This window comes from Nerophis ophidion, linkage group LG11 (genome assembly GCF_033978795.1).
Source record: "Nerophis ophidion isolate RoL-2023_Sa linkage group LG11, RoL_Noph_v1.0, whole genome shotgun sequence".
In the NCBI taxonomy this organism is placed as follows: Eukaryota; Metazoa; Chordata; class Actinopteri; order Syngnathiformes; family Syngnathidae; genus Nerophis; species Nerophis ophidion.
Genome location: NC_084621.1, coordinates 36,480,070 through 36,494,397, shown reverse-complemented (window position 1 = coordinate 36,494,397; position 14,328 = coordinate 36,480,070). Strand labels below are relative to the sequence as shown.

Below are 14,328 nucleotides of genomic sequence, written 5' to 3'. Positions count from 1 at the left end.
AGTAGTCCTGGGTTCAATCCTGGGCTCGGGATCTTTCTGTGTGGAGTTTGCATGCGTGGGTTCCCTCCGGGTACTCCGGCTTCCTCCCACATACAAAGGGAATAGATTGATTGGCAACACTAAATTGGCCCTAGTGTGTGAATGTGAGTGTGAATGTTGTCTGTCTATCCGTGTTGGCCCTGTGATGAGGGGGCGACTTGTCCAGGGTGTACACCACCTTCCGCCCAATTGTAGCCGAGATAGGTTCCAGCGTCCCCCGCGACTCCGAAGGGAATAAGCGGTCGAAAAATGGATGGATGGATGAAAATTAAAATGGAAGAAGATAAATATATTCAAACACTCAAACAAAAATAAGCTCTTAAGTGGCCAGAACAATATTATTATACAACATATTTGTTCTGCCAAGAAAGTATATATATTTTTTTTAGAATAAAACTTGGTTATCTCTTATGAGTGTATGAGTACATTTTAAGCACATTCAACAATAGCATTATATTTTTGGTGACAATAATGTGATATGAAATGTTCACATCGTTACAGCCGATTTATTTAATTTGATTTCATTTTTTTTTTTAATTTTCTATTTTTTTCTCCCATTCCCCCCTTGTTTACTTGTATCTCATCTTTTTTGTAAGGGGCGCTGGAAGCCGGTAGACCCGTCAGCCATCCTGTTCTGTCTTCCTGTGATGTTTGTCTGATCTTGAATGGGTTTGTGCTGAAAATTGTATTTTCCTGAAGGAACTCTCCTGAAGGAATAAATAAAGTACTATCTAATCTAATCTAATCTAATCCCTGTAGCGTCACCATGGCAACACATACAACAGCTTCGTTACTTTAATGTCTTTCATGTCCTTTGTGTTCTTTGATATTTGATGTTTCCCTCTTACACACATGTAAGAAGGATGTGTACTATGGCTATGAGTTGTTTTTTTTCCCTTGGCCTCAGTCTGGACCCCCTCTCCAGGGCCCAGGCTTAGACCAATTTTTTTAAATTTTATTTTAATCTTCTATTTTTTTCTCCCATTCCCCCCTTGTTTACTTGTATCTCATCTTTTTTGTAAGAGGCGCTGGAAGCCGGCAGACCCGTCAGCCATCCTGTTCTGTCTTCCTGTGATGTTTGTCTGATCTTGAATGGGATTGTGCTGAAAATGGTATTTTCCTGAAGGAACTCTCCTGAAGGAATAAATAAAGTACCATCTAATCTAAACTAATCTAAACATGTAGCGCAGCCTGGATTTGTACGGCCTTTTGTTGTCTTTTTCATGACATTCTCAAGTGTTAGTAAACTCTATACCCCAACATTTTCACTCAACCAATAAACTAAGGACTACAGATGGTTAGTTAAATCTGGTGCGTCCATCGAGTATTTGTGAAAAACATATATATTTTCAAACGTACCGATGGAGGTATTTGATTGAAGTTGAAAGATTATGTGCACGTCCTCCATTTTTACAGACACCGTGTTCAATGTTTATATCGCCTGTTGTGTTGAAAAAAACAAAACAATATTTTTTTTTAGCATGAACCAGTGAATGTAAACAAGCATCAAGAGATAAAAGAAGCTGGAAATAGTAGGAGGGCCTCTGAGGGAAAACACGGACATGTGGTCAACATCTGAGTCCACACCTCATCCCAACACTAACTCCCCAACCAGGAAGTCAGCAGTGTGGAATAAGAGCCCACTTAAGTAGTGGAGGTTAACTCGCCCTGCAGCGTGTCTCCTTGCTTCCTAAAAAACATTTAATGGTCATCTCTGCACATGTCCTGACTCCTTCACCCCCAAGGGGTCACCGTGGTACTTTGTGCTGTTTGATCCTAAAATAGGGAGACCACAGAAGCGTGAATAGGTTTTTAAACTTTTTTTTTTTTTTGAGGGACTATTTTTGCCCTAATTTGATGTGTCCATATGTGCACATGTGATAAAAAAAAACTGTCTCAGCAGATAAAAAGCTACACGTTCTCTCTGATGCGTCCCGCAACGCTCCGAGCTGGTCGGGTGTTGAAGAGGTGACGCAAGGGGGAGGCAGCGCCGTCCAAGGGACACCAAAGTCCACCCTGCAGAATGAGAACGGCAACAACAACAACAACATCCTGGCCTATGTGTCCGTACCAGCTGCAGTGGTGCTGGGCCTGCTGGTCTACGTCGCCTACAACTGGTGCGTCCTCAGCCCTGATGACACGCTCCTTATATGGAGTCCAGGCAAAAGCATGGCGAGTTTTTTGCTGACATCATCTCCCTTCTGCTGCCCGCAGCTGGAGATCGTGTAAACAGAAGAAGGCTCTGTCCAAGGCCCGGGCCGCCGAGCTGGGCACGTCCCCAGAAGGAGAGAAGCTGCAAAGCGACAGCGGAGTGTTCCTCGACTCGCAGAGTCTGCAAGACAACCAGCCCTGTAAAGGTGCGACACACCAAGCACACAGTCTTAGTCAGGCCTCGCATACATACAGTGGGGCAAAAAAGTATTTAGTCAGCCACCGATTGTGCAAGTTCTCCCACTTAAAATGATGACAGAGGTCTGTAATTTTCATCATAGGTACACTTCAACTGTGAGAGACAGAATGTGAAAAAGAAATCCAGGAATTCACATTGTAGGAATTTTAAAGAATTTATTTGTAAATTATGGTGGAAAATAAGTATTTGGTCAACTATTCAAAGCGCTCACTGATGGAAGGAGGTTTTGGCTCAAAATCTCACGATACATGGCCCCATTCACTCTTTCCTTAACACGGATCAATCGTCCAGTCCCCTTAGCAGAAAAACAGCCCCAAAGCATGATGTTTCCACCCCCATGCTTCACAGTAGGTATGGTGTTCTTGGGATGCAACTCAGTATTCTTCTTCCTCCAAACACGACAAGTTGAGTTTGTACCAAAAAGTTCTATTTTGGTTTCATCTGACCACATGACATTCTCCCAATCCTCTGCTGTATCATCCATGTATCCATTTTGGTATAAACTCAACTCGTTGTGTTTGGGGAAACTCGCCAAGGGATATGTAACCAAATATTAACATTGCTGTATGTATACTTTTGACCCAGCAGATTTGGTCACATTTCCAGTAGACCCATAATAAGAATCAGAATCAGAAATACTTTATTAATCCCCGAAGGGAAATTAAAATTTTCAGCACAATCCCATTCAAGATCAGACAAACATTACAGGGAGACAGAACAGGATCGCTGACGGGTCTGCCAACTTCCGGCGTCCCTTACAAAAAAGGTGCGATACAGGTATACAGTGGGGTGTGGGGGGTGGGGGGAATTGGTCTAAGCCTGGGCCCCTTGAGAGGGGGTCCAGACTGAGGCCAAGGGAAAAAACAACTCATAGCCATAGCACACACACCTCTTACATGTGTGTAAGAGGGAAACATCAAACATCAAAGAACACAAAGGACATTAAAGACATTAAAAGAGCAGAACTGATGCAACCAGCCACTTCTACTTACAGCTATGAATAAAAAGTAAAAGAAACATATACACTGTGGTGGCCTCTGCGGTGTTCCACGCAATCCTCTGCTGGGGTGGAGGGAGCATGGCCAGGAGCAGACCCAACAAAGCAACCAAGCGATCACTGTCGGCCAGTGTCCAGTCTGCATGGATGAGCGAGGATGCGTCTAAGTGGCCCAAAGAGTCCGATACCTGCTCATTCAGCCAAGACACTGTGAAGCCCGTTTGTCCCTGCGCTCAGTGCTAGCTCCGCAGCCCTGTCTCTACATCCGCATCTCCTCCAGTCTCTCCAAACTGACTCTGGTGTAGCCCAGACCCAGCAGCTGGTCTTCATGGCCAAAAGGCTCCCAGGAGGCAGATCCAGAAGTTGACAAAAAAGCATCGCAGAAGTCACAAAAGTGCACCCCTTGTCACACAGTCCCAATGTCTCAAACCAAAAGGCAAAAAAAAAAAATAAAACATGTGAAAAACTAGAGGGAAACACAAAAGGATGACACAAGAGCACAGAGCTCCTGCCAACAGCAGCCACTACAGCGGCGCCATCTTGGGAAAACCCCCCAAAAAAACAGTAAATAGTAGGGATCCAACGGTGCTTGCTATAATACTGCACGGGACAATCCACTTTAAATTAAAAACATTTTAAAAAATTGTGACATTAATGGAGATAATTCTTTTTGCTGTATCGCCCAGCCCTAGTAATGACAATTACAAACCAACAAAAGAAGCCTGGAGCTAAAGTTTATGACTAAAGTGGTGAAGCTGTATTTTCATTTGCACTTTAATTTTACTGATAGTTTATTTAAGAAACATAATATTTGGTTTAAGAGTTTATTTTTAGGTATTGCCTAACTGTCTGAAAATGTATCCTTACACCAGATTTTATAAGTCCCTTATTTTGCAATTTGTTTTATTTTTATTTTGTGTTCAGCCTAACTGAAGCCTTGAATATAAGCTCTGTAATCAACACATGCTTTCATGTCGTGTGACATGGATTATTTATTCTGTTAAACTGCAAGTAATTTAGATGTACAGTAATTATTGAATATGTCTAAAATCAAGAGTTAGATTACTAACTCAGTGGTAACCATTAAGTGGGCCCCGGGGACCCTCTGTGGTTTAGGTTAGATTAGTTGTGATTTCTTTATTTGTACCTGCAGGTACATTTGGTGTCTTAGTGAGAGACATTGATACAAAACAATACAATAAATAAATAAATAAACAAATAAACAAGAGTGGAAAAGTTTAGCCTTGAGGTCAAAAAAGTTAAAAAAAAAAAAAAAAACCTGATGAAGGCTAAATAAATGATATAACTTTGGCCCTCATCATATTGTGAAAATACATGTTGATTACATTCTGGCTGTGTCCTAAAAATTTGACAGCAACAAGCAAACAAATGCGTCGTCAACACAATGTAGCATTCAAGCTAGCGACTGATATCCCTCTACCGTGCAAAACCATTTTTAAGTCGTTTCTCACCAATATAATGGTGAATCGTTACCCGGTAGTACTGATGGAATTGGTATTAAAAATAATCATTCATGTCGTTTTTTTCTGGGTTTTTGTAAATGTGCGCTAATTTTAAAGATAATATGCATGCTATTGTACTTCACATATATCGCTATAATTGTTGTGATTTACAAAGGGGAGATGACGGCAAAGACACCAGGGGGCGGTCTAGCTCTTTGTATTTTATTATATATATATATATATATGTATATATATATATAATAAAAAAAAATAATAATATTAATAACTACGGAAAAGAAGTGTGAACTAGCATCCAGATGGGGTGTATGGTGGAAGACTATGTGTATGAATAATTAGCTGTTGACTCTTACCAAATGTTGAAACGAGGAGAAGGAACAAGGCAGGAAAGGCAGTCCATGGGGCAGGCAGAAGAGAGAGAGGCGTCAGTGTTTGTGTCCAGGTGAGAGTTGAGGATCGAGGAATGCAGTCCAAAACCACGGAGAAAACAACAGGAGATAACAAAGGGGGAGACTCGGGAAGGCACTGCGGGAGACCAACAGGATGTCAGAACAGGGAGGAAAAAACGCAGAGAGAGAGAGCATAAGGCTTACGGTATACAAAGAGGTAAACTAAGTTCCCGCATGGATCCTTGGGTCCACTGGTCCTTTATCCAACTCGCCCTCATCAGGTCTGGGTGTGCAGATTGACGATTGTTTGCAGGCTTGTCGCTGCGTGGGCGCGGGGGCGTGTCTGGGCGAGCAGCCAGAGGAGGAACTGTGACACTCATTTGCAGGAAGGAAGCGGGTTCGAGTACGCGCCATTACAATAATGATGTAAAGATGCGTTATTTGTTGTGCGACCAGGTCATCTGTGGTATTGTGCATTAAGAAGTCACTCAGTCGTAGGGTTGGGCGATATGGCTGAAAACTATCAAGTATAAGTGTTTTGTATCGGTCAATCTGGATAATTATTAATATTTTTTTATAATATTAATAATAATAATGGATTAGATTTATATATATATAGCTTTTCTAGACACTCAAAGCGCATCACAGAGAAGTGAGAAGCCATTATTCATTCACACCTGGGCGTGTTAAGCTACATTTATAGCCACAGCTGCCCTGATGTGGACTGATGGAAGCGTGGCTGCCAGTTTGCGACAACGGCCCCTCCGACCACCACCCATCATTCATCATTCATTCACCAGTGTGAGCGCCACTGGGGGCAAGGGTGAAGTGTCCTGCCCAAGGACACAACGGCAGCGATTTGGATGGCAAGAGGCGGAGAGCGAACCTGCAACCCTCAGGTTTCTGACACGGCCGCTCTAGCCACTACGCCATGCCGCCCCCATGACCTATGAAAAATAAGGACAAGGAAAAAAAATCTGTTAAATGTTAGAATTATGATATATACTGTAATCCCCTCAGCTAACAAGGCAGAAAGGAAAGAAAATGTCGACACAACCATGGAAAGCACCCAAACAATGTAAACACAATTCAATCAATCAATCAATCAATAAATCAATCAATGTTTATTTATATAGCCCTAAATCACAAGTGTCTCAAAGGGCTGCACAAACCACAACGACATCCCGAGCGGAGACAGGTCAGCAGTGCAGAGATGTCCCCAGCCGGGTCCTGACACTGGACAGCAACTACTTTATCCATGGCCACCGGACCTGTGCCCCCCACCCCCCTTTACAGAGGAGACGGGGGCAAAACAGAAAACAAAAAAGAAATGGCAGGTCAACTAGTCTAAAAAGGGGGGTGTATTTACAGGGATGGGACTTAAATGCTTCAAACGAGGTAGCATCTCTAACTGTTACCTGGAGGGCATTCCATAGTACTGGAGCCCGACTAGAAAACGCTCTATAATTCTAAATCAACATTGAACACTTGACAATAACTTTTTAAAATGAATGTGAAAAAGTAAGGAATACATAAGAAATGCTTACTAAAGTGCAACAAAATAATGTAAAAATTTAAACATTGAGAAACCTGAGAAGAACTATTTTCTGCAGGTTTAGTGCCAGGAATTTACGGCTGTGCTCTAAAGGGTGAGCACGGCTAAGGTGGTGTGGTATCAATGGTCTTGGTGGGCACGAGCGCCTTGCATAGTTTACAGACAACTTCGGTCTGACTGCGGTCCGTTTGGAAAAGAATCCAAACAACTGCCATGCTGTCGAGGCGACTGTTCCTCTTTTATCCACAATTTCTTCAATTTCTTTCATCTGCGGCGGTCCGAATGTAATTGTGGTGGGCTGCCACAAATAAACTAATGAGTGGAGAAGGAGGACTGGCACACTTCCACATGTACACTCAGAATGCCAAGTGTGTGTGCTATGACACTCTGCGACGCTGGATGGCTTTCAGCATCTTTACTGGACAAAATGTATCAAATTGTAATGTTTGGACACCCCGCTATGATAGAAATAATGGGAAGCGAAATGAATTATCTTTATATAGCGCTTTTCTCTAGTGATTCAAAGCGCTTTTACATAGTGAAACCCAATATCTAAGTGCAATTTAAACCAGTGTGGGTGGCACTGGGAGCAGGTGGGTAAAGTGTCTTGCCCAAGGACACAACGGCAGTGACTAGGATGATGGAAGCTGGGATCGAACCTAGAACCCTCAAGTTGCTGGCACGGCCAATCTACCAACCGAGCTATAGCGCCCCTGTATAATCGGTTCCAGGGTCAAACTGTCACCATTGATTAAGCCTAAATACCTTTACAAGCTATTTTTATAGTAGCAGTCTTATCTGTCATGCAAGTGTAAAAATAAGTGCAACCAGTGTTAGCAGTAAATGGCGCTTTACTATGTTATCATACCATACAAATCACTGTACTATATACGTCACATTCACCCATTCACACACAAGTAGAAATCAAGTTTGTTGTTTATTGATGTTTTTCTGCCACTATTCTCAATGCATGTTGAAACAAAGGAGCAAGAATGTGATGAAAAAGATTGTTAAAGGTCAAGCAGTGACGTCATATTTGTGTGGTCCAAAGGTACAAAGAGGGACAGCAAGCAGGACACACGCCTGTACATAAACCTGCCCCCCCACAGGCAGGAAGAGGTAGAGCGGCTCCTGGAAGAGGGGGCGGGCCGCGGCTGGCGTCAGCTGGGCCAAGCGCTGGGCTACGACCCCGAGCAGCTGGACCTGTTCGGACACGGCGAGGCCCCCGCTCGCACACTCCTCTCCACCTGGGCGCTAAAAGAAGGATCCACTCTGGGACTGCTGTGCTCGGCGCTGGCTCGCATCGAGAGGCCCGACGTGGTCTCGGCCCTCAACTGTCCCACGCAGGGCGTCTCAGTGGTGTGAAGGAAGCCCCCATCAAGCTGCACCACTTTGGCTGCAGAGCACGCCTTATGGATCTTTTTAATCCACACTAATGTACAGTAGTACCTCAACTTGACAGCTTAATTGGTTCTATGACCGAGTTCTTAACCCAAAACATTTTTATCTCCAATCAACATTGGCCATTGAAATTAAATGAATCAATTTAATCCGTATTTGACCCCCAAAACTGCATCATTTTAAGTGCCCGAGATTGGTAGGTTGTGAGTTCGAACCCCGGCCGAGTCATACCAAAGATTATTAAAATGGGACCCATTAACTCCCTGCATGGCACTCAGCATCAAGGGTAGGAATTGGGGGTTAAATCACCAAAAATTATTCATGGGCGCGGCCACCGCTGCTGCTCACTGTTCCCCTCACCTCCCAGGGGGTGATCAAGGGTGATGGGTCACATCTAGTATGTGTGTGTGTGTGTGTGTGTGTGAGTGTGAGACAATCATTGGTACTTTAACTTTACTTTCCTCAATCAATCATCAATCAATGTTTATTTATACAGCCCTAATAATAATAATAATAATAGATTTTATTTGTAAAAAAGCACTTTACGTTGAGCAAGCAACTTCAAAGTGTCACAGTGTAAAAGCAAATGGTAGTAATAATAATAATGATAAAAAGATAATAAAAATAAATAAAATATAAAACTAGAAACAGCCCAATAGCTAGAACCAGAATGCATATCTATAAAAAGGTTTTTTTTAAAAGAAGGGTTTTTAAGCCTTTTTTAAAAGCATCCACAGTCTGAGGTGCCCTCAGGTGGTCAGGGAGAGTGTTCCACAGACTGGGAGAAGCAAAGCAGAAAGCCCGGTTTCCAATAGTTCGTAGCTTTGTCCTTGGAGGTTGGAAGAGGTTTGCCTGTTTGGAGCGGAAGTGTCGTGTGGACGATTTGTGGGTGAGCAGTTCTTTGAGGTAGACGGGGGCATTTCCATGGAGGCACTGGTGAGTTAGTAGGGAGATTTTGAATTCAATCCTGGGCGGAACAGGAAGCCAGTGAAGGGATTGGAGAGTTGGTGTGATGTGGTCGTATTTCCGCACTCTCATCAGGATCCTCGCAGCACTATTCTGTATGTACTGCAGCTTCTGAATGTTCTTGCTGGGGATCCCGACAAGAAGTGCGTTGCAGTAGTCGAGACGTGTCTCAAAGGGCTGCACAAGCCAAAACGACATCCGCGGTTCAGCGCCCACATAAGGGCAGAGAAAAACTCACAACTCAGTGGAACGTTGATGAGAATGACTGAGAAATGTGGGTAACACCCCTAGAGGAGACCGGATGCAATGGACGTCACCCATCATTCATCATTACTTTCCTCCAAACAACTCCAGTAGTTGTGTGATTTTGAGGCTGACATACTAATCACTGGCTTACCATGCACCCCTGGCGGGATTGCAGAATGTCACAAATGTATAGTTTTGGGACTAAAATTGTCCTCAACGTTAAAAAATGTACACATATATGAAAACATTTTGATGGGGGAACTGAGCCGAGGATGTCGTTGTGGCTTGTGCAGCCCTTTGAGACGCTTCTGATTTAGGGCTATATAAGTAAACATTGATTGATTGATTGATTGATTTTATGAAGTAATTGATTTATGGTACCTCCTTCCATAGGCTTCTCCATCAAACACCATCAGCAGCTTTTTCCATATTTTCCTGGATAATGTCTGGATAATATATTTGAACATTCTCGGCTGGCATGAGACTTCCGTACGGCGCAGACTGTCATGTCTGTTGATCATGTTTTAATTTTTGCCATGTGCTGTTTGACCTTTGGACTCTTTAAGTTCCTGTTTTTTTTTTCACTCCCTTGTTTTGTTGCTATGGTTGCAAATTGTGTCCAGCTGTCTCTGATTAGTGCTCGCCCGCTCACCTGCTTCCCGAGCACTAATCAGAGGCTGTATTTAAGCTTGCCTTTGCCAGTCAGTCGCCCTGGCGTCATTGTGTTCTTTTCTTACTCTGTGCTGACTTTTTTCATGCCTTGCCAAGTAAGTTTTTATTTATTCATGTCATAGTTACCTATTTTTGTTTCTTGTCCATAGATAGGTTTAAGTTGTGTTTTCGCGTCATGCGCCTTTTTGTTTGTACCTTTTTTTAGTTAAAATTAAATCATATTTTTACCTAAATGCCATGTCTTGAGTAATCCGTCTGCCTTCCAGGGAGAACGACCCCGCAGCAAGCTGCGACCTCCCCATAGTGACAGAATGACGCCAGGGCGACTGACTGGCAAAGACGAGCTTAAATACTGCCTCCGATTAGTGCTCGGGAAGCAGGTGAGCGGGCGAGCACTAATCAGAGACAGGTGGACACAATTTGCAACCATGGCAACAAAACAAGGGAGTGAAAAAAAACAGGAACTTAAAGAGTCCAAAGGTTAAACAGGACATGGCCAAACAAAAACATGATCAACAGACATGACACAGACTGGCAGTGATGCGCTCAAATTTCTTTGATGATTTATTTTTTTAAGAACCGTCCACTTCATCTCAACATCACCGTCCTTCACACCCACTTTTTTTTCTCCTTTCTATGGATTGTAAAACAAAATGATGTCCCTCCATAGCTATAAGCTAATGCTAGCGAGTAAGATGTTTTGGTCCGATCTTACAGGGTTCAAAGTGACTAGGCTGACCATACGTCCTCTTTTCCCCGGACATGTCCTCTTTTGCGGCGGTGTCCGGCGTGTCCGGGCGCGTTTTTTTAAATGCGTCAAATGTCCGGCATTTTGAATTAGGGTTGCGTGTATTTTCAATGTAGGTCCAGGGTTAAGTTACCGTATATATATATATATATATATATATATATATATATATATATATATATATATATATATATATATATATATATATATGAAATACTCGAGGTGGTGAATCCTAGCTGTAAATATTGTAGCGGCTGGCTACGGGGTGTTAGCCAATGGCTTTGGTTGGGGGGCGGGACTTCCGGGGAAGTTAGGGAAGTGACGCTATTGACAGGAAGTTTTGGTTCGAGTTTTGCCAGGAAAAAGAAATAGACTTCTTGGTAAACACTAAGGTGAGTGAATGACTCCAGAGATTTAAGCGTTAAATATAAAATTTATGTATGCCCTGGCATACCATTATCATCATTTCATGACCCAAGCTAAACACTTTTTAAACTTTTATACTGAAATAAATACACCTACAACTTATTAAATAAAAACATAGAAAAAACTACCAGCAGCGGTAAAGTTTACATCCATGAAGGAAAGAAGAAAGTGAATGAATGTTTATAACTGAATACATTTACATATGTATACACATTTGTTTTCTTTTATTATTTTTTTTTAAAATGAATTAAGTAACGTTTATGACAACCTTTTTCCAAAACACAATTTAGAATGTGAGATATAACAGGACAATGAATATGTTTATCATTTGTTTTCAAAATGCTTACAAAAAAGTGGGACCCCGAAAATATATTGTGGGACCCCATTTTTATGACTTGATGGGGTCCCTGGGACCCCATTTTAAAAATCTCTAGCACCAACACAGCCGTCAACAGAGGATAAAAAATGCTTTATTTAAATAAATATATTATTCATAGCCCTGCGATGAGGTGGCGACTTGTCCAGGGTGTACCCCGCCTTCCGCCCGATTGTAGCTGAGATAGGCGCCAGCGCCCCCGCGACCGCGAAAGGGAATAAGCGGTAGAAAATGGATGGATGGATGGATATTATTCATAAAGCAAGTTCGAGTATCATTGGTAAATGTTCACCTAGTCCCGGCCTTGGCATGCTGCCCGCCTTGGCATGCATATATGTGTCCTCTTTTTGGGATTTCACAATATGGTCAGCCTAAATGTGACTAATTTTGTCACTCACATTTCAAAGTATAACAATGAGTTGTTATCTCAAAACACTCTTAAGTTGAGGTACTCTGTAATATTATCTCCTACTTTTCCAAAGGCATTGCCTTCACCTCCACTTCCATCAAGGAGACTCCGTGGTATCATTTTCAAAAATACAATATTGTTTGCATCAGTACTACTCACTATTGAAAATATACTGTATTTGGCTTCATGTCCTCATAATATGCATGAGTCATCTAGCCCAGTGTTCCCCAACTTTTTTTCCACCAGGGACCGGTTTAATGTATGCATTATTTTTCACGGACCTGCTTTCTCCATTTAAATTAGCCTTTGTCAACAATCTGGCTCATTAAAATGTTATATATTCATTAATGTGCATTGTCCCATTACAACTAGTTGTAATATGCATTTATTGACAGGATTATTGGTGTTTAGTGGGACAGGCCAAAGTTAAGTCTGAGAAAATGTGGTGGTTTATAAATTAATGCTTCTGTGCAGCTCACGGACCGGCGGTTGGGGACCACTGATCTAGCCTATAATTGTTTGTATTTGCAACTTAAAAAAAGATGAATTATTCTAATTGCCACCTGAGGAGTTTACATGTTCCAATACTCCAATAATTTTTCCAATGAATATTGGGTAAGACTTAGGTATGGAGAACATATTCACCATTAATTAGTCGCTAATTAACATACAAATTAGTAACATATTGGTTCTTAATTTGTCATTATTAAGTACTTATTAATGCTTTATTCTGCATGGCCTTATTATACAACCAGTAAGCCAGTAACGAAGAGTCTTCCCTCAAAAACCTCAGAATTATTGCTTATTAGTAACCCTAAACCTTATAGGTTCCCATCCATCCATTTCCTACCGCTTGTCCCGTTCGGGTTCGCGGGGGGTTTCTGGTGCCTATCTCAGCTGCATTCGGGCGGAAGGCGGCGTACACCCTGGACAAGTCGCCACCTCATTGCAGGGCCAACACAGATAGAAAGACAACATTCACACTCACATTCACACACTAGGGCCAATTTAGTGTTGCCAATCAACCTATCCCCAGGTGCATGTCTTTGGAGGTGGGAGGAAGCCGGAGTACCTGGAGAGAACCCACGCAGTCACGGGGAGAACATGCAAACTCCACACAGAAAGATCCCGAGCCCGGGATTGAACCCAGGACAGCAGGACCTTCGTGTTGTGAGGCCCATGCACTAACCCCTGTACCACCGTGCTGCCCCTTATATGTTCACCTAGTGTCCAAATAACTCTAAATTAATCAGGATCAGAACCAGAATAAGAAATACTTTAATAATCCCCAAAGGGAAATTAAGTCTGTCACTTAGAATATGTTCCACATACTAAAGTGTTACCGAAGATTGCCATGACAACACTTGAAATCGGCTTCATATTGTAATGACGCCGGTATTGTTGGTATTCCTGATGGAACACAACCGAACAGAACTCTCTTTTTAAGCTCTTCCTCACGTGTTCACCCTTGTAAATAAAAATGTGTGAGGGCCACCAAAGGGATCATCGAGAACGGAACACCTTCCCTATTTATTCGAGCAGCATGTTCAAACGTTACTCTGTGTGCTGCACTGTGTGATGGCTTCACATGATCATCTTATCTTTATGTGCATATTTCATATTTGACTTTGCCTGTTTATGGGGTTTTGTCATTCAATTAATAAATCATTTGTAATAAAAAGGTCTGTTATCTGCTCTTTTTTTGAACACCTTTTAACACTTTAATTATGGCCATAATTAAACAGGACATAAACGTCCTTATTGAGCCTTAGAATTCCTTTTTGATTCTTTTTTTTGTTTGCTTTAGTCCATAACCTTTTTTTATTTAATTTTGTTCTTTTTGATATATCCTTTCGAATGCTTTTTTTGTCAGTTAATGTCACAGGTTTACATATTTGGTTGTTTCCTTGGTTTGTGTTTTTTTGCTGTGTGAAATGAAGTGAATTATATTTATATAGCGCTTTTCTCTAGTGACTCAAAGTGCTTTACATAGTGAAACCCAGTATCTAAGTTACATTTAAACCAGTGTGGGTGGCACTGGGAGCAGGTGGGTAAAAGTGTCTTGCCCAAGGACAACAACGGCAGTGACTAGGATGGCGGAAGGGGGAATCAAACCTGGAACCCTTTTGTTGCTGGCACGGCCACTCTACCAATTGAGCTACACTACCTGTGTAGCGCTGTTATTTTGGTTTCCATTCCTGCACGTCTCCCTG

The 14,328-nt window shown here is 42.2% G+C and overlaps 1 protein-coding gene across 2 annotated transcripts in view; it reads left to right on the top strand.

Moving 5' to 3' along the window:
• The window catches only part of nradd (neurotrophin receptor associated death domain), a 42,075-nt gene extending 28,279 nt beyond the window's left edge, over positions 1–13,796 (top strand). The window contains exons 4-6 of one of the 2 annotated variants that reach the window (XM_061915771.1): positions 1,943–2,156; positions 2,254–2,396; positions 7,923–13,796. In XM_061915771.1, coding sequence (XP_061771755.1) covers positions 1,943–2,156; positions 2,254–2,396; positions 7,923–8,236 — 671 coding nt within the window. In that variant the 3' untranslated portion in view covers positions 8,237–13,796. Of the gene's footprint in view, positions 1–1,939; positions 2,157–2,253; positions 2,397–7,922 lie in introns of both variants that reach the window. The other variant, XM_061915770.1, reaches the window with a different exon arrangement.
• Positions 13,797–14,328: the final 532 nt, after the last annotated feature.